Source organism: Centruroides vittatus, unplaced genomic scaffold (assembly GCF_030686945.1).
Source record: "Centruroides vittatus isolate TY-2023 unplaced genomic scaffold, ASM3068694v2 contig_1078, whole genome shotgun sequence".
In the NCBI taxonomy this organism is placed as follows: domain Eukaryota; kingdom Metazoa; phylum Arthropoda; class Arachnida; order Scorpiones; family Buthidae; genus Centruroides; species Centruroides vittatus.
The window spans coordinates 925,590-947,902 of record NW_027120693.1 but is presented as its reverse complement, the minus strand read 5'-3'; the positions used below and the strand labels follow the sequence as shown (position 1 = coordinate 947,902).

The window sequence follows — 22,313 nt, the reverse complement described above, 5'->3', positions numbered from 1 at the left end:
AGAGGTATCACTGTATTACATTTACAGAGTAGAAGAAGAAATAACTCAAATAAATATTATAAAAGATTAGATATATATACTACTTTAACAATGAAATTTAATATAAAAGTATTGATAGAATAAATATAAAGAAAACAAACGAAACGTAATAAATAAATACATTTTAATAGATATATTTAAAAGTTATTATATTCACAAATTATTAGATGGACAACTATTTACATGATATTTTTCAACAAAGCAAAATAAACAAAGAATCTGTTGGCATCGTGCACATTTAACAAATCGAAGATTTTCGCAATTACTTTCGACACAATTTAAACTGTCAGTGTTTAAAAAAGAAAAACAAACTTGTTTTACATTTTTTTTTTTAACTCTTTCCGCCCTGTGGGCACTAAGAGGGCCTTTTTTAGTAGGCCCGTTATGGGTTCAGCCAGGCCCACAATGGGGCGACCGGGTGGTGAGGGACGGGGCCCGACATATCCGAACGGACCACCCCCCGAAAAATTCCTGGGGATTATTCGACCCGTTCGGATTCGATCCCGGGTGCCCCAGAGCGGTAGGCTGCCACCTTTACCGCTCGGCCATCCGGCCGTCTTTGTTTTACATTTAAGAATTGACACTTTTCATTTATGAGTCCAGAAGCGAACCATGCATGTTTAATCAAATTATTAAATATTGGCGCAGATAATTGATGATGAAGAATCGAATGTAATTTTATAATGCCATTTCTAGTTGTCCAAAACAATTTCATCGAAGAATCATTACAGAATAATTGTATAGCATTTAAAATTTCTTTAGCTAAAAGTTTTAATTGTCTATGAAATCCGACATCTAAAGGTTGGCATATAGATGTACACTTTGGTGGAATAATTAATATTTCGCATGAATTTCGATTTGTAGATGTTTGAAATACTGTATTATAAATATTAATATTTGTTTGTCCACTCCACGAGTCAATTATTAATAAAGAGTTTTCTGTTATATTTGGAGATAATACGTCTTTTACATAGTTTGTAATAATTGCTGTAGATAATTTGCCAGATGAGCTAGCTGTAACAGTTACGTTTGGGGCATTGAACAGCAATGCTTGAACTCTACGTCCAAAGGTTCCATGAGCCTCTTGTAAGCAAATAAATACATTACCTACAACTTGTCCGTTAGCATTAATTAAATATTGAACAGTGTAGGAATGCGTTACTTTATTATTTGAAGAATGTGCAAATCTAATAGTGTTTTTTTCTCCTTTATATGAAAGTGTTCTTGGTGAAATCATTTCGTATGAAAAACCACATTGATCCGTATTGAATATGAAGTTACGTGAATAAGACGGCAATAAATTTTTTACTGTTGTTTGAAATTGCGCAGCTTTTACTAATATATCCTTTTCGTTCACTATTTCTGTTTTATTTACAAGTTTTGTAATCTTTCGAGATACTAATCTATATTCTTTTTTAAATTTTGCAACCCAAGAATCACTAGCGGTAAACTTAATTGAACTATTCAGTTGAAGAAATTTCTGTAATGCCCATATTTTTAATTGATTTCCTTTAACAATTTTATAGCTGCCTTGAGCTTCATCAAACATTTGTTTAGTATGTTCTTTAATGATTTTTAATGTTTCAATTCTATGCTTTCGAGATTTAAATTGTTTTTCCCATTTATATAAATCACTAAAACGTTTTAATTCTTTAGCTCCTTTCCGCTGTAATGTGTGTAATTTCCATTTTGGGTGTTTCTTATGCAAGTTAAGAATTTCTTCTTTTCGTTTTGTTGAGATTATATTCTTATCGAATTTTTCATCATCTGAATATCCCGATTCACAGTCAGTGTCTGCGTTATCAGTTTCTTTCTCTAGAAGCAGACGTGTTATTTTATTATCTGAAATAGGCCTATCTATAATCAAATTATTATTTTCCATCTGACAAAACTCTTCGTCATCTCTACTTACATAACTACTTAAAATATCGCTAAATGCATTAAAAAGCAGTTTGGCTACCTGTTTATCAACGTCTGAAATGTTAGGCCTACAAATATTTTCTGTAGGCCAAACATTATCACATAAACGTTTAAATTCTGCTATAATGTTTTGAATATTTACATTTAATTCTCCCATTTTCGAAAATTCCAGAATTTATTCTAAATGTAATATCGCCGTCTTCCTCCGCGACCCTTTCACTTCTAAAAATTTGCATATTTGTGTTTAAGTACTATAAAATAGTACGACATTTGATTGCTAATAACTCTGATTAACACTTTTAGTGAATACTACAAATTTGTCATAGATTTGTATACTTTTAACGTAATTATTAACTAAATTTTATTAAAATCTATTAGATGACACTCCGACAGTTCCCTTGTCAGTTCAAGAACAGTTTTCCAGCTTTTACAATAATTTTGCCTATACATTCTCTTTGCTATCATTCAGAATGATTGCAAAAAACAGAATGTGATTCTGGAAGATTAATATATTTGGTAAACTGGACAGTAATGTCATTTCTGCACATGTCAACACTTGTTTATCATTTATCAGCTCATTGTGTACTTCAAAGCTGTGAGAAAGACATTTTAAGGTTAAAGTGACTTGTTTACTTGTAAATAATTAAATGTTAAACTTTTTTTGCAATTTTGGGTGAAATGGCCAGCCAAATACCAGAAGAGGATACATATCCGGCATTGTATGCTTTTTGAGTTTCACAAGGGTAGTAATGCAACAGTTGCTACCAAAAACATTTGCTATGTTTATCCAAGTGCATTAGACGTTCGTAAATGCCAAAGGTGGTTTTCTAAGTTCGGATCCAGTAATTTTGATCTTTCCGACTTGTATCAATCAGGAAGACCAACAACTTTAGACAATGAAGTGTTAAGGGCGGAAGTGGAAGCAAATCTGTATCAGACAATCAAGGAACTGTCAAACACTCTTAACCAACCTTGTTCGACCATCCAAGAACATTTGCAGCAGAATGGTAAAGTATGCAGAGCAGGTATATGGGGCCCGCATAATCTGTCCGAAGAAAACAAAGCTAACCAATCCACCACATGCAACTTATTGCTTCAACGGCACAATACAGAAGTGTTTTTTGATCGCTTGATCACTGGAGATGAAAAATGGGTCCTTTACGATAATCCAAAACACAAAAGGCAGTGGCTCTCTCTGAATGAATCGCCACAAAGTACTGCTAAGCCAGGTCCACATCCCAAAAAAGCACCTTTGTGTGTTTGGTGGAGTATTCGCAGAATCATTCATTTTGAAGTACTGAAACCTGGAGAAACTGTGAATGCACATCTTTACTGTGAACAATTGGATCGAGTAAATCAATCTTTAATTGAAAAGTGTCCAGCAATTGTCAACACAAAAGGTGTTATTCTGTAACACGATAATGCAAGACCACACTGTGCAAGACGAACCCTGGAAAAAATTAATGAATTGGGGTGGGAGGTATTGCCTCACCCACCATACTCACCCAACATTGCACCATTGGATTTCCATTTATTCTTATTGCTACAACACTTTGTGACAAAAACTTTGAAAATTTAGATGATATCCGAAATGGCATCTCCAGATATTGTGCTCAAAAATCAATTGATTTTTATCGATCTGGCATTGAAAATTTGCGCACTAGATGGCAAAAGGTTGTTGATAATGAGGGTGATTACATCATTGATTAAAAATAAAAACAAGTTAAAAATTTATTTCTTTGATTTTAATGTAAAAAAAAACGACATTACTTTCCAGTCGCCCTAATATTAATGACATTATATATACAAAATGTTTTATATGACTGACAATATAGTTTGACTTAAAAAGAGTTTCTAGATTAGAGGTTTTACTGTATTTTCTATATACAGAATATAAGTACGTTTACAGCACAAATAACAAAATCTATTAACTATTACTAAACTATATTAAAATTTGTGTATAGTAATGAGATAATACATAAATTTTAATTATTATATATGTCTATCACATGTCATTACATCAAATAAATTTATTTATTTCATTTAAGTAGAGCAAACAGAAAATATAAAGGAACAATATTTTCTAAGTATTAAAATCTATAATTAAAAAGTGTGTATCAAATCAGAAAGATCAATACAAAAAAACAATAACTTCAAAAATCACACAAAACTTAAATCAATAATCTTGTCTTTAAATATTTAAAAGCTGAATACAATTTACCCCTTTAATATTAGCATAACTTCATTTTATTGAATTCAATATAACTTTAACATACAATCTGCTTTATATTATTATTATTATTATTTAGTTATCACATTTAATCTCAAACTACTTTCTTGAAATAACTGATTGACTTTCTAGTACAGTAATTTTTTTTATCTTGTGATATATTTAATTTTTGATGGCACTCCAACAAGCCAATTACATCAAATATCCCCTTTTGTATATAAACATACAATATTGAAAACCTGCAGTTTTAATAAATACTATTTAAAAAGTAGACACAAAATGAGCTTTTTTGAATAAATTTTAAAACTTTTGTGGAACCCCTATTAGAAGTTTATAGAACACTTCTTGAAAACCATTATCCAGTAAACAAACAACATGCAGAAATCAATGTTTTCTTTCAAATTATTCTCTTGTGACTTCATATTTTAACTTTTTAATATGAAGTTGTTAAAAGTGAAATCATATTGAGATTATATTTCATAAATAAATCAATAAAGCGAATTATTAAATGTAATACATAAAGTTATAAAGGCAAGTAAACAACGACAATGTTCACCAGTAAAACCAAAAATCATAACCATTAACATATATTGATATATATTTCAAATTTTTGCATCCCCAATTTATAATCTAATAGGTTATTTAATACTGAAGTTATATAATTTTTAAATATAACTACATTAAATCCATCAAACAACAATTTAAACTGAAGCAAGAAGCACAGTAGCACTTCTTACATGAAATTATAGTTTACCATACTACTTAAATTCAAAGTACAAAATGAGAATTCAATGTGAATTATAAAGAACTAAAAATATTTTCTTCAATACAAAAATGATCAAAGGCAATTTGAAAAAACATTTGGCAATAATCAATGTAAGATACAAGTCCCAAATAAAAACACCTACATTTCTGGTTACTGATTAATCTTCTCTAATAAAAATTCAATTGAACAATGTAATATATTTATAATTGTTGTTATATTAACCAGCTAATTTTAACTTTATTTTAAAGCAAGAATGAAGTATTTTGTTGTTTTATTATTATTATTATTATTATTATTTTAATTTAACATTTCATATTATTATTTTACTTTATTTCAATAAAAAATAATATATCTTATCTTATGGCATATAACATGCAACCCTTTTCCAGAAAAAATAAAAATCATCCTTCATTTTATATATGAAGTTGCAATCTACCATAGGCTTATGATTTCTCTAAACAGCCTTTGATAGGTCACAGGTAACCTCTACCTAGCCTAACTCTTAAAAATGTTATTGTGGCAACAATGGATAAACAAATTGCCATCATCCAATGCTGCCTCATGTGAAAAGAAAGCTCCCATCAAGGCTAATCAGAGATAAATGTTCAGTAAACAAAATTCAGGTCGACTGCCACATGTATGGGACAACTTAAATATACTAAATAATTTTTCCTGAATAATCTCCCGAAATATTAGTGCATCTTACATGCCATAAAATACAGTAGATTTATCCCTCTCGACAGACGTATCACTATAAATTTTATATATGGTTATCATCAAAAAATCTTACCTGGAGCATTTGGATTAGCCATATCCAGAAGCGGCTGAATGACTTCGCTTGGAAAAACATTATTCTTCTGCCAAAGATTCAATACCCGAACAATTTTTGGCTAAAATATAATAAATTTTAAATTAATACAAGCCAAAACACATTTCAATAAATTATTTATCACTTCTGCATTTAAAAACTTATTACGCGACTATGTTCAAAATAAACAGATCATTTAAATTAGGCAACCGAAATCACTTTTTCATTGATTAGTTGAAAGATGCATAAATTAAAAAAAAATAAAACTTAAAATGTTTTTCAACAATTACCAAATGATCAAATTTAACTCCAGCAATGCATTGCGGATTTTTCGACAAATATTTTTTTATACATCCAAAATCGATTTTTATAGCTAAACATTCAACTATATACAGACTTTTTTAAAAATTTGAATATCTTCTGTAAACAACACAAATAATTGTATGCTGTAATTTTAATTTATAAATATTAGAATAAATATTACTTACTCTATCTTCAAAAGGACATTTAAAAAGATTTTGGAAAGTTGCAGTTATATTCTTAGTAAATCTAGGTGCAAATACATCTTTTTCACAACCAAATTGATGTCTAGACTGTCGTACAATAGAATCGATGACGTAAAGTCCTGGCACTTTATATTCTGCACGGCACTGAAGAATAAAAATCAATTTCGAATTAAAAAAAAATGGGCAAATGTAATAATTTTAAAATCTATCATTAATATACTTCGCATTAAGCAGGTTAGTAAGTATCAAACACAACACCAAACCTAAATTCTGTCTGGTAACAAAATTGAACATGTCTACAGACATTTTTGATTTCCTCAAATGAAATGAAACTCCAACTAATAAGTTGGGAGTTTGCTTTCATTTTTCTGTAAGAATAGTTTATAGAAAAGAACAACAAACAGACAGGAAAAAAAAGATAAAAATTAAATATAAATAATAAATTAGATGTATAGATAGATACTTGGTAGATAAAATAGGAATAAAAAACTTAAAATACATGCATAAGAAAAAGTAAATACTGTGGAATAAATAACAAATAGTTAGGCTATTAATTCATAAATGAAAGTGATACATTTATACAATTGTGATCAACAATCTACGTAATATACATCAATTAACAATCTATTATGAATACATAATGTTATCAACAATGGCCAAAGTATGGTTTGCAAGCTCACCTGAACATCAGAAGTGAAACTTGCAACATGTATCTGCTGATCATTTAGCTTTGCTATAGTCTCAAAATTTTTTTTAACAATGTGGATTTCAACAGTCCAAATAGATCAAATTTTATATTGCCATAATATGCACCATTCAAATGCTGGCAAACAAATGGCAGGCATGAAATTGACTAGTGCAACATAATGTTAATTTTATGCCAAGTCAAACTACAACTGCTTGAATAGATCATATGGACTGACAAGAAACTTTTTACCTAAATGGTGTGTAACCACCATAATGCATACCACTGAGCACAGTGTACTCCAAAATACATGTCACAAGATTCGTTTTACTCTAAACATCTGGTATGGTATCTGGAGTGAGCAGGTTCTTGTTCACAAAGTCATTGACCAAACCATAATTATTTTAATATCCTATATGTAATGGACAAATGGTTCAGTGACTTACTGTTGGAGCAATTACAGCAGGTTAGTATGCTGACTTGTTCCCAGAGTAGTTCAAGCAACTGACAAATAAGACAACACGGTCTTACTGCTTATGCCAGACTTGACCCACTGGACCTTTCTCATAGAGTCACCCTAAAAGCATAAATTTACATTTACCCAGCAGTACTGCATGATTTTGGCAAGCTGCATACATAAATAAGAGAGGAATACCTTTCCTACTATACTATATGAAGAGAGGTTTTTAGGACAGTGACACTGAGTAGGCATGGGTCCATAAGACCACTCAACCATGTACAGTACAAGCTAACTGTTTCTGTATTACTTTATTCAATGTTGATTTTTTATCCTTTACATTCAGAGATTCTTTGTACATTATGTTAAATCTTCTTAAAATAATTCCCTTTTGTTGGAAAGAATTCTGATCAGGAAAAATGGAAAACTTATCTTAGAAATACCATGCAATTTATACATAGCCCTGTCATGAACAAACTAATTACTTTTATTATAAACATGACACTGGAACTAAGGCACCTAACACACTTGTGCAATGCTAGAAGAATCTTTCTTTTGTGCTTGGATAAATATTAAGTGAACCCCTTGTGTAAATAATAGGATCAAGGTATTAAAATACAATATAAAAAACACTGACAAAGAGAGTTTATATCATAATGAAAACACTAAACAATAATTAGGATGGAAACATTGAAGTGAATTCTCTACTGAATTTATTTCATATTAAATTGGATGAAGGTCCATTCTAATTTAAAACAGTATTTTACAAATAAAATCATAGAGTTTTTCATCAGTAGCAGTAAGAGCAATCGGAGATGCAGTAAAAAATAAATAAATAAATAAATTGTTAACGATTTTAATGAATTATCATTAAAACTGTTAACAATTTTTTTTTTATTATATTAACAGATATACAGATAATTATCTTATTATACAGAAGGTAATAAGATAATTATCTGTATATCTCCCTTTTCGTTTCTTTTCTTTCAAAGACACAATGTAGTGACGTAAACTTAAACACTGGGCGAATTTTTCATCCTTTTTATTCGGTTGGAACGCTTTTTTATTACATAACGCGTTTCGGACCGATGCCCCTCTTCAGCCAACTAAACATTAAAAAGTAAGAGATGGCTATATACAAACATTTTAAATAAATACCGCGACGGTATACATAATTAGTTTTTAGAGGTTATTACCTTCTAAATCCTGGTGGTAAGAGCTTGTATACCATTAAAAGCTGGTCCGTACCTCGTTCGGTAGTTTAGACGGATGTAATAGTCCAAGGGTACGAATCTTTATAAAATTCGGTAAAAAAGTTGAGTATCAGTCTGTAGAAGTATACTGGGTTATTCTTCACAAATCGCATTCGTGAAACCATACCTGGAATTCGTCTACCGGTGTGTTGTCTAACGCTGATCTCGTACTCCTCCACCTCAACTGCGGAGTACGATCTGTTTCTAATTTACATATATCTGGTCGAGCATCAGCAGGGGAATATTCCTTTTAATAGGTTTCTTTTCCGATAAAATTATTCGGGGACCTGGCGGTGATTTTTTAGAACTCATCAGTACACAGCATGTGGCCATTGCTATTTTTTCCGCTTTTAATATTTTTAATATCTGTCGCTATGCAAGTGACGTAACATCAGATCTTAAAACTGTTTTTTATTTTATAGTATATTTTATAGTAGTTTAATCCAATTTTCATTAATTTTTATGCTTAGATTAGTATTTATACAGATCTTATTTTTATTTTTAATGATTTCTACACTTTCTTTGAATTTCCTGTTGTATGTCTTCTTTTCTCTATGTAGAATGCTTGTTTTAGTATCATCGATTTTACAGTTATTTAACACACAATGGTCATGGAATACTGAGTTTAGTCTGTTGTACTTTAAATCTTCGTACCCTTAAACTATTACATCCGTCTAAACTACCGAATAAAGTACGGTATGTTAATAGCTTTTAATGGTATACAAGCTCTCACCACCAGGATTTAGAAGGTAATAACCTCTAAAAACTAATTATGTATACCGTCGCGGTATTTATTTTAAATGTTTGTATATAGCCATCTCTTACTTTTTAATGTTTAGTTGGCTGAAGAGGGGCATCGGTCCGAAACGCGTTATGTAATAAAAAAGCGTTCCAACCGAATAAAAAGGATGAAAAATTCGCCCAGTGTTTAAGTTTACGTCACTACATTGTGTCTTTGAAAGAAAAGAAACGAAAAGAAAATACAAAACACGGTTTCCTCAAGATAGATAAATATGTATATCTGTTAATTAAATGTGATGTAAAAAGTTCATGAACAAAACGAACAATTATTTACTGAAACATTAAAAATTGCAGCCAGGCATTGTAACTCATATTTTTAATTTATTTCATTTAAAATATATGCTCTCCACCTCAAATTAGTAGTGCCTTGCCCCTATACATCATACTTTCCTGTTACAGTCATGCCAATCATCTAACGCCTATCAGGGGAAAATTTTTGAATTAAAATAACATTACTTCTGGCTCATTCCAGAAGTTTGTATATAGTTAATTGGGGCCTCCTGCCACTAAGCTTTCCATATCTGGTCTTAAATTTCATCTACCTAACTCCATTCTCAAGATTAAGGAAGGACAGACAAACAGACAACAGTGGAAATTTATAGGTCTACAATTTTTTCAAATTGCAACCCAACAAAGCAATCTTCAAGAACTATATATGGCAGGGGTAGCCAGACTCTTTAGAACTTGAGCCATATATTAAAAACAGAATTCGTTGAAGAGCCGCATATACATACATACATATTTTTCCACAGCAATTCATTTAAATATTTATTAAAAAAAAACAACACTTTAGCTATTATTTCATTTTATATTATGTTTTATAATACAATATAATTTTTTTTTAATAATAAATAAATTATAATTGCCGTATTAAGTAGCATAATCTAAATTTAAAAACCAAAAAATTCTAAACGTTTCCTAGTTTCAATTGTCAATAAGGAAATATAAATTTCAAAACTATTAACGTTATAGAAATTGTTATTCATTATATATTCATTTTTAATGTTGATTTGGATAAATAAGCATTATAATTATTTTTTTCTATTAATGTTTTTACGTATTATGATATTTAATAAATATTACATTTATTTTTCAATAAATAATGTATAACGTTGCCATATTTTGACTTTTTTATTTCAAACAATATATTATTTATTTTATATTATCCAGGAATCATACATAAAAAATAATAAAAGCAAAATTAAAATAAAAACAAATTTGGTATAAATTTAAGTATCTTGCAGTGAGCCACAAGTATACTAGAAAAGAGCCACAGTTTGGCCACCGTGAGAGCAGTCAAAAACACTTGTTTCCCCTAATTATTCTATGTCAAAAATAGGTAAGATATATATAATCTTTGTTTATATTCCAATAGAATGCATGTATTTTTTTACACTCACGAATATCTGAACCCCCCCTTTTTTTCTAATTATTTAAAAATTAGCATAGTCGTAGTCCATAAATAATCTAGCTATAGTTTACGTTTGTAAATATCAATCTTAGAATTCATTCTTAAAATTTTGATAAACTGCTAATATAGATAATATATAATAAAATCTGCTTATTACAATGACTGATTGTTATCAATGATTTAATATATCAGAATATCCCAAAACATACTAGGAGAACTTCATCCATGAGTAAAGTGCAATGATGGCTTGTGAACTTGTGTCAGGTCATTAGAGTGCTAAATTAAAGCGACTTTGTCACTCTGCATAAGTAGTGAATTTTATCTTTGTTCAAACTTCCTTAACTTACATAATAAACATTGTGCAAGATATAATACATTAATTTATGTAGGTAAGGTGTATGTGGTATATGGTCAATTTTTCAAGAAAAATGGAAAAAAATTTGGCAAGAGCTTCACCATATTTCAATTGTTAGTAATGTGCATTCATTTGTTTATGTTTTTACAATGCAAAATTTTTTCAGTGGCTTAACCTAGGGATGACCTTTGATCCTACTATTTAACATTCTGGGTCGAATTTTAAAATTCAGCCTCCTTGTGTCATTTTATTACTTCTATTAATGTGCAAAATTTTGTTAAAATCGGTCAAGTTATCACTTTGCAAAACGTGTTTTGGTGATTTGTCAATTTGAGTTAGCTCGCTCGCCTCACTTCAATAAGTCAAAATACATAACCTTGCTTATTGTAATCAGAAACTTGTTTAATAGTTATCATTATCTTCAGGTAAACAGATATTTTTAAGCTGTCTTTTTGCCTCAGTTTGCTGATAAAATGCAGTCATTCGGTTATTGTTATCAGTCTTATGGAGTTCTTTAATTATTTAATGTTTACTGTAAAGTAGTTAAAAATAACTAAATTTAATATTCAATTATCCATTGTATGAATTTTCATTAATTAATTTACAATAACAGTAATCACAATTAATAAATCTTAAAGTTGTATACAATTATTATTTTAACATGTCCTTTTAATGACAAAGTTGATCAAATCCCACACTTCCACTGTTTGTAGTCTTAATTTATTTACTTCACTTATCATCATCAGTATAAGCAAGTTCCAAAATAACTGCAAAAACTGAATGCCACCGTAATATACTTTTCCATATATAACAATAAAATTAAAACTTATTTTATATATATATAAATGAGGATGTTTTTTTACTCGTTATGCATGCCTAGGCCGTTCGACCAATTGCTACAAAACTCTGTAGTTACAATACATTCACATACTTATAACTTAGATCATGTCATACATACCACCCCAAAATACCGATTGGATTTCTATATATCATTTAATTTCCATCTATATTTGATTGCAGGCTTTATATGTAGCACCATCTATTGGCAAAAAATTTAAGAAAATAAAAAAAACTATATATAGTTCTTACAAGAAAAGGATATAATTTTTTAAAATACAGTCAAACCTGTTTTTATGCGCTCTTTTTATGTGCGATTTTTTTAATGCGAATTTTTAATTTATGCGGTTTTTTTTGTGCGATTTTTTATTTGTGCGGTATAGTTGGCGACTAGTTTCGTGCGATTCGTCATGTCTCACGTTGACTTATTATAGCTAAATAAACTTATTATAGCATAAATGCACTTATTATAGTAATATTATTGCATGAATATGCGAAAAATGAAATAATTTACTTTTTAAGTCAACAAAACACCACCTGGACAAAAATATGTAAAACAGACGATAGACCAGACGATGCAGTCAAGTGCTGACATCTGTTGTCAATAAATTCTATTTCGTATGGTTTTGAGTTATTTTCTATGTGAGACTTTTTTTATGCGGTCCCTGTTGACTGCATAAAAAAATATTTTTTAATTGTGTCGCGAAAACTATTATTTACAGCCATTCGTGAAGTTTCGTGAGATTTTTTTTTATGCGTTTTTTTAATGCGGTCCCTATCCCCCGCATAAAAACAGGTTTGACTGTATATATTATATTCACTTAATTATAGCAACAATGATATACCATAAAATAGATGTGCCATTATGCCATTATTGGAACAGGTAGTACATAGCACTTGCCTGAGTAGAGCAGAATAGTGTTTTGCCCCTGTACATCATATTTTTCCTACTAGCAATAGAGCTGTGCCAGTTATGTACCTATCTCTGTGCAGGGGAAAATTTTTGAACTGAAATAACATTTCTGGTGCAAACAGGAAGTTCAATATATAGTTAATCTGAACCTTCTGCTTTTAAGCTTTCCATATCTGATCCCAATGTTCATCTAACTTCATTCTCAAGATTCAGGAAGGACAGATAAACAATGACAGTGTAAATTTATAGGTCCACAATTTTTTTTAAATTGCAGCCCAATAAGTCCCCTTCAATAACAGAGTCTATAAAACCACCAAACACCTGTAGTCAGTCATGAATTCGCACATTGCCAATGGATTGGCCCTGTGGAGTTTTTTATGTTAGTAATACCTAAATAGGGACCAGCTGTACATGAACATCTTTCTGGGATGCATCTTCCTTGGCAGATCACTCACATGTCACATTGCCATAACCAAATAAACCAATTCTAATAATTTTTCTATAAATGCAATATTTACAAGGATATACTTAACTACCATAAAACCTGGACACCCCACCCCTCCCCTGATTTCATCTCCCCTTATTTAACTTATAAACCCATTGCCTCAAACTTCCTACTGATACTGTTTCAGATGTTGTAACATTCAGCCAAATTAATGTATGTGCAACAATTTTAAGGTACAAAGTAGAGCTCAAAGTCTTTTTCTGTACAGATGTTTATTTTTTTAATTTACTATCATGGCAACATTGCTTCATTCAAAATTTCCTGTAGTTGTAGTCTGTGTAATGTGCACTTTATACATATGTTGAGTATTGCTGTCAAATCTGCATCCACTATTCTTATGCCATAAGTTTCAAAAGTTTCTTTTACTTAGATGTTTTTGCTGAGCTTTACTTTTTCAATCTGTTTCACAAATTTTTTTATGGGATCACATAAAAGCAATTATTCTCACATTTTTACATGATTTTTATTTAAACACTCTTTATATCAAGTCTTTTGGACATTAAGGTCAGCAACTTCAATTGTGTGTGGAGCCATCACAACCTATCCAACACAAATCACTTTTCAAATATTAATAGTAAACCAGTATTAATTAGAAATTGTTGACCATCCTCTCCTCCAGGAGGCGGTCAACTACCACTTTTGGTTGAATTTACTTCAACCCCCTTCCACAAAACTCCCTTCTTCCTATTGGATGCAGTGGTATAGTGGCATTCGAATAGGAAAATTATATAATACGTTACCTGTGAGCACAAAATATGATTTAAGTGGTTTTCGAGGGTGCCAACTTTAAATATTTGGTCTATTTTTCATGAAATTTAATTTGTTGGCAGATTACCATTTGATATTCAACTGTGAATGAAACAATTTGTTACAGCTAACATTAGAAAAATATTCTGTCTGTTTGACCAATGAAATCATGCCATTTCATATCATCCAAGAATCACAATAAACATGAGAATGGTAAGCTAAAATAACCAAACTCTTTATATGGTTTTTGTTTTAATGTAGTAAGTTCATCCAGAAAGCAAGTACTGTTTGGGTATTAAAAAAGATTTGTAATTTGTTTTCATTTGTATTTTATTACAGAAAAATCTACATACCTTAAGCTACTTTTTAACATTCACCATGCAAATTAAGGCATGTGTCATATCTTGGCACTAATTGCAACATACGCGCTTCATAGAATACGACCGCCTGCGACCTGAACCAGTTCTGGACGTTTACCTTGATCTCATCATCACTTGCAAAGAAATTTCTTGAGATGAGAAAACAAATGGAAGTCGGATGGAGCTAGGTCCGGACTATAAGGAGGGTGATAGAATTGTTCCCAGCAAAATAAATCAAGCAGCATCGTCGTTATACATGCGGTATGCAGTTGCGCATTGTCATGCACAAACACAATGCCAGAAGTCAGTAGCCCACAACGAAATATAAAACAGTGGGTGTATATCGAATTACATAACATTTTAAACCATAAAAGTATTGTACAAGTGTAACAAGGGAATATTGAAAGGCGGTGACACCCCATTTTGTTGTATTGCAGTGAAGAGGGGCTCCGAAATTAAATAAGCCTAAAATGCATTTGGAAAAACAATAAAAGAAGTACCTAACCTGAAAGCTGTTATGATAGTCTACCGAAACCAATTTACATTCGGATTAAAGAGACATATATTTAGAGAAAGTTAATACATCTACTGTAATCAATATTTATATACTTGTACCAAAGTTTAGGAACAATAAACTTTAATAATAGCACCTACATCAGATTACAGAAAGTAGTAGCCATACTAAACATATATAAAGTTGGAAAAATTGAAAATATACACACATATACTAGCATCATGAACAAAATAACATCTTTTTCCTGTGTTCTCCCCAGAATTTTTTCTGGGTGGTAATGAAAACTATGAAATAGAGCTGATCCCCTCATATAAATAACCTTGTTCTGACTCAAAGACAAGATTACTAACAATAGCTTTAGCATCCTGGTTTGAAATCAGCAGTCCTGCTGTTTTGGAATTATCTCAATCATTTTAGCCATTTTCTCATTTTTAAAAACACTAAGCAAATTAGTCTAATTTAACATTTTTATGTTGCTTATTTAAAAATTTTTATTGATTTATTGATAAAACAAAAAACTCACACATCTATGTAAATACATTTTTTAAACTTATGACTGTAGTTTTCTGAAAATATTTTAAAAAGATAGTAAGATAGACATGTTAAAATAATCTTAGATATATTCCCCTAGAGGTGTTAACTGATCTGATCAAAAGAATGCTTATACATTTAAATTTTGAATGTGTTCTGGTGAAAAAATGTTAACAAGCAATTATTTATTGTTAACATGGCCCAAAATGGCAGCTCCAGTACGCGTCCTGACCTTCTTATATAGAACTTGCTAAGCACCGGTACTAGCTGATTGGAACACAATCCACCACCAACAACAATAATAATATAAAATAAATATTTATTCCTTGCATTTATATTAAAATATAGATGATAAATATAATAAATAAAGACTAATAATAAAACATACCTTTTGAACAAACTTCTCAACACTTTGTACTATATGTTTATAAAACTTAATCCCCTTAATTGCAGCTTTCGTAACTTGAGTCATTTTAGCCTTTGATATGGGTGGCTTACATTCATACAAAGATGAAAGCTAAAGAAATTAAAATTGAAATTAATTGTATGTTATGATTTAGATTTTTTTTTAATAATAAAAATTGCATATAATATATATATATATATATGTATATATATAGTATATTATACACACAATGTTTATATAAAATTAAGATACTGAAAAAGTCAGTTGTTACATCATTATCATAAACAAAGTTTTGAAAAACATTTTTTCCAATGTTTTCTTCTTCTTTTTTTTGTTTAACTTTAAGTGCACACAAATTATTTACAGATTAAAAGGAATCCATGCTAATAACCTGAGATGTGTGAGGTTCCAGAACAGGTCAAAACCAAAACTTAATTTTTACATGTTAAAAGCGAAAACGCTATTGTTGACTCGGATCAAAAGTTATGTTAGTTATGTAAGAGGAAGGAGAGAAAAGAAAACTGTAGCTGTTAAAACAAACACAAAGACAACTATGTAATGGATCAGGTGAAATGTCAGCCGGAGAAGATGGGACTCTTGACAAGAGCATTCATAAACAGTCAATCTAGATTAAAAAGTCAAGAAAGGGGAGATTAAGTGGTTAAGAAAACATCACATGTAGTCATTAAAATCCAACAACTGACAGAAAATAGAAACAACAGGCTGAATTATGAGTGCACGACCGATAGATCTATGAACAAAATCCATCAGAGTCAATAAAAAAGTATCAGACAGACACCACAAAATGGACCTTTCTTGTCACCCAAACAAGTCTCAGGTTTTACCTAGAAAGAAAAGGGGGACCCACCGGGAAGTGAGGAAGGGAGTACAGAACCCAGAACCAATCAAAAGGCAAGATTTGAAGGAAAAATCATATAAAACCCCAAATCTCAAGATCAAAACGACAGTTCGCCTCCAATTTTGGCAGTGGTTCACCAGTGTCGCATCCTCTCTGAACTGTTCCAATTCATCCAACGTATCTCATTCAACCTATCCAGACTTTCAAGGATTTGTGATTCAGAAGACCATCTCGCCTACGATGTCTCCACCCCTGAGCTGCACCGTCACCATCAACTGTTGAGCAACCCTGCAAAATTGACGATCATCATACCCAGTGCCCGAACAAAATAGACTGCCTGATCCTCAAGGCAGTCTATTTTGTTCATAGTGTTAGTTATTTTATGTCAAAAATAAATGGCTTTGTAATAACATGGGTCATCCTTGCCTCCAGCATCACCACCCACATATGATCAGTCCCTAGGTTTTTCCTGATGCATAATTAACTTATTGCCCCTGAAAGTCGGCATCTTACAACGTGCTTCAGATCACTTTAAATACATATAACTGTATCATTAACATACTAACACAAAAAATTACGTACCAGAACCTTTTATGGTAAGATTGTGTACGAAAATCGTCGAACAAACGTTTTTGAACCCCCTTCTGGGCTCTGCGTCAGGTTCAAACAGCTTTTATACTAACACAGACTCATCATTGTTACTGAACCTCAAAGTAGCTAAAGACCAAGACTAATGAAACATACTATAATTCAAGAAACATGCATACCCATTGCAAAATAGTACAAATGTAGTTTGATTAATATTCAGAGGTGTGTTAATAATAATGACATAAGTAAACAGCAATTAATATCAAAATAATGTCTGTAGCTAACAACTTACTTCACAAGCAGACATTTCACATAGTGTATCTTGCAAATATCAAGCAGGCATAATATCTAATTAATGTCATATTTTTGAGTCTAATTTTACCATTATAATGTGATTTTTCAAAATTTGTTTGTACTAAATGAATAATATCAATAATACAGTGTTTCAAAAAATCACTGAACTGAGAGCATTTTACAATCTGTGACTGATTTATTGGCAATGTTGGTTGAACAAAGAATGAAACATGAGATACATGGATACAAGAACACAATATGGAAAGCTCCATAGTTACAATTAGTGCCAAAACTATTCACTATTTTCTTGTAGGTACAACTATACTTTGCAATACACATTTCTAGTCACCTTCTTCAGTGTGCTCGGTTATTGCCCAAATGGTATTTGTTATGTTCATCTTCAGCTCACAGATGATATGATGGTTATTCACACACACACAATTTTTCAAGAACCCAATACAAAAAAATCAGATGGATTTAAATCTGAAGACCTTGGATGCCATAGATCCCTTGACATAAATGTGTCAACAAAGAACTCTCTGAGCAGGACTGTAGACACATTTGATGTATGGCATGCAGTCCCATCCTATTTAAATCAACAATATCATTTGTCACTTTCAAGCAGTTCCACAAAAATAAGTGCTGTCATACATTGTCCATTAGTTCTGGATCACTACTACTGGTGGTCAACCACTCCATGGTTTATCACACATGTTTCCAGTTTCCCAAAAATGCTTTACTATATCACACAGTGTTGATTTCCCTGTTTGCACATTTCAAAGAACTACTTGATGCATAATTCAATAGTTTGTTCATAACACTGAATGTAGACTTCTAGAAAGGAAACATCTTACAAAAGCATCCTGTTATCACCTTTGTAGCCCCTACACTGCTGCCAGTGTTATCAGAATACCCTGGATTACAGAATTATACAATTTTTCATTTGCAGGTTGTTTTTACAGTAATAATTAATATTATTACCAGAATTCTCAGTTCATTATTCATCTAGATCACAGTTCAAGAATAACTATGAAAGAGGAAGATAAAGTTATCATATGAATATTCCACAAGAACTTTTGCCTTACATTGTGCTAGAGACAAAATATATTGTGCAAAAAGAGGATAGATGTTGTCCTGATCGTCATCCAATGTCAACTGAACAAACTAAATATAAAATACCAGACAATGAGACAAATCTTTGCTGTCAGAGAAGCACATTAAAAAATGTCTCATGTAGACTCAAGAAAGTATTGAGATTAAGCCACTGATGGAGCATCATTCTGGACATGGAAGAGTTAGTTAACCCTAATTGAGAGACTAATCCAAAGAATAGTAAAACACCTCATTATGGTGCATGTTTGGAAGTGTTTCTAAAGATATGGATTTGGTTCACTATTTCTCTTTACTGAAAATTTAAATACAGTAAGAATGAAAAGGATCTATGAAAAATATTTATTAAAATCTACTGCACAATGGTTTGGTCACAACGATCATTCTTGGAAACCTCAAGGGGATATCCCCTACACACCCAAGTATATTTATGAGTATAATAAACATTGCAAAGCCTGATATGTATATAGAAACATCACCAAATGATCACCTAAATATTTGAGCTATAATACGGCTAATTTAATAATTAATACTTAGTAATTTGCTACTAGAGGTAGATGTCACGTGCCATCTCTTCACTATATTAATAATTATAATTTTAATAATTTATTAAATAATTCAGAACTATCTGGAAGAAAAGAACTGATCTGGGCCGGGGCTTGAACTCACAGCCTCCATGCAGTGCAAGTGGGTTCTGAGTGGTGCACTTGCCAGTTGCACCACCCAGACCCCAAGCACGCCTTTGCTTCCAGATGTATTTAAATTTAGATATAACCTTACATGGTTATTCATGGCACTGGCTGGGACAACTCCTATGCCCAGCCTAAGTACAACTCCACAGATATATATATATATAAGTATAATAATAAACATCGTAAAGCCCGATATGTATATGGAAACATTACCAAATGATCACCTAACTATTTATAATTGTGTAACAGCTATTTTTTCAAAGTATTTTGTAATTACTATATCTACACTCAGATACATGATATCTACAAGTGTTTATTTCTTGTAATGCTAGTAGTGAATAAGAAAATATATTGATATACTTTTCAGTAAGAAGCAACTTATTTAAATCCATTATCATACCATTCACACTACCAAACTACTTTATTAAAACTAACGTTTTTGATTTCTTTTAGAGGCCAGACTTAGATTGTATTTTGGTTGTTCAGAAAGTTTGTAGTGATTTTGATAGCCGACAGTTGAGATACTGATTGATGCGAAAATGATTAGAACTGTATAAACCAATAAATATTACAATGACCTTGAGACACGTTCATTACAAAAAAAAAAAAAAATCAAGAATATTCAAATATCATTTAGGGTAGATGTACCAGTTTTGGCCAGCGTAGTACCAGTTCTGGCCAGAAAACAAATTTAACTTAAAAATATAATCACAAATGAAACAAACTTTTATTGTTAACTGTGTGAACAGTTAACAATAAAAGTTTGTTTCATTGGACAGATTTGAATATGTGGTGATTATATTTTTAAGTTAAATTTGTTTTCTGGCCAGAACTGGTACACCGGCCAAAACTGGTACATCTACCCTATTTGTCTCATTGCAAAAAAGGATGCAAACAAAGGACACTATTGACACTTTTTTTTAATTATTGTAACAACAAAAATGCTGTACAAACAGCAAAAAAAAATATGTGATGTTTACATAGGAGTGCTGTAGCAGAATCAACTGTTTGAAAGTAGTTTGCAAAATTTAAAGTGGGTAATTTAGGTCCTGAAAATGCTCCCCCACTCAAGAAGACCTCCCATTATTGAAGAGGACCAGATAAAAGCATTATTGGACGAAAACCCTCATCACACAACTCAAGAGATTGCAGACATAGTGAAGTCATCAAACAGTACTATATTTCAACATCTAAAGAAGCTCAGATACATGAATCGTTACGACATTTGGATACCTCATGACTTATAACAGAAAAGAACTTACTGGATCAAATCTCCATTTGTGATTCTCTTCAAAGACAAAATCAAAATGACCCTTTTCTGAAGCATTTAGTGACAGGTGATGAAAAGTGGATCGTTTATAACATCAGCTGAAAATGATCATGGGGTAAGAAAAATGAACCACTATTAAAAACTCCAAAGGCTGGTCTTCATCCAAAGGAGGTCATGCTCACCATCTGGTGGGATCGGAAAGGAATCCTGTACTATGAGCTGCTTCCACAGAATCAAACAATTGATTCTGATAAGCATTGTTTCCAATTGGATAAACTGAACATGGCAATTAAAGAAAACCGTCCGGAACTGGCCAACAGAAAAGGCACTGTGTTTCACCAAGATAATGCCAGACCGCACACATCTTTATGAACATGCCAAAAATTATTGGAACTAGGCTAGGATGTTTTACTCCACCCTGCATACTCACCCGACCTTGCCCCGTCGGACTACCACTTGTTCTGTTCTCTGCAAAATTCCCTTCATGATAAAAACTTTGATACTTTGGAAGCTTGCAAAAACTACGTGGATCAGTTTTCCACGGGAAAAACTGAAAAGTTCTTCATGAAGCTCCCCCATAGATGGCAACACGTCATTAAAAACAGTTGTGCATACATAATGGAATAAAAGTATATATTTTTAGTTTTAAAATAGTTTCTTTTATTTCTCTTAAAAATAGCTATTAACTTTCCAAATAAACCAATAAACGGATATAATTCAAACATTTAAACTGAGAGTTCCAATGAAGTAATGTTCTTACAACATTTTTGTATTTGAAACACAAATTCAAAAATTTTTATATACGTATATATGTTAATTTATATTTATTACGGTTATTTTATTGTACAATAAAGGTTAATTGTTGTTAGGGATATCCATTGTCAAAAGACATTTCCAATTACATGGTAAAATAAAAACTTTAAACTTTGCAGTTTTTCAATAATAGGGTATTGCTTTTATATTCAATACATTCTATTTGGGACCATAAACACACATAAAATTCTGAGCAGTTACATGAAATAGAAGAGTTTTGGTGGATGACTACTCACCAAAAATGGCAAATTTTTGATTGGTCCAACTTTCAAATACCGTTTTTCTGAAAATTAGTTTCACAGTTAACTGCTTATGGTTCTACACCCACAATATATTCAGCTTTTTAACATAAAACACTACAGTAAAATGATATCAACACATGCACTAAAATATATTAACACAAATATTAAACTGTATTACAGTTATAACTGTCAAGATAAACATAAACAACAAAGTGCTCCATATTTTAAAAAGCATAATTGCAAGTACTATCAATGATAATTACATTATCTTCATCAAAACAACTCTTTTTCTTTTAATAGTCTGATGAAGATAACTGTATCTGAAAACAGTAATCAACACAAATAATATATGAGATTTAGGTTTTGACACAATATATAAAGCCAAAATCACACATTCAGGAA

At 31.2% G+C, this 22,313-nt stretch overlaps 1 protein-coding gene across 3 annotated transcripts in view; it reads right to left on the bottom strand.

The window, feature by feature from the left end:
- The window catches only part of Isha (Insulator su(Hw) mRNA adaptor), a 73,446-nt gene that overhangs the window by 35,170 nt on the left and 15,963 nt on the right, over window positions 1-22,313 (bottom strand). For all 3 annotated transcript variants that reach the window (XM_067268898.1, XM_067268908.1, XM_067268919.1), the window contains exons 2-4: window positions 16,026-16,154; window positions 6,252-6,413; window positions 5,746-5,845 (exon numbers count right to left, since the gene is read on the bottom strand). In XM_067268898.1, the coding sequence (XP_067124999.1) occupies window positions 5,746-5,845; window positions 6,252-6,413; window positions 16,026-16,154 (391 nt within the window). The remainder of the gene's footprint in view (window positions 1-5,745; window positions 5,846-6,251; window positions 6,414-16,025; window positions 16,155-22,313) is intronic.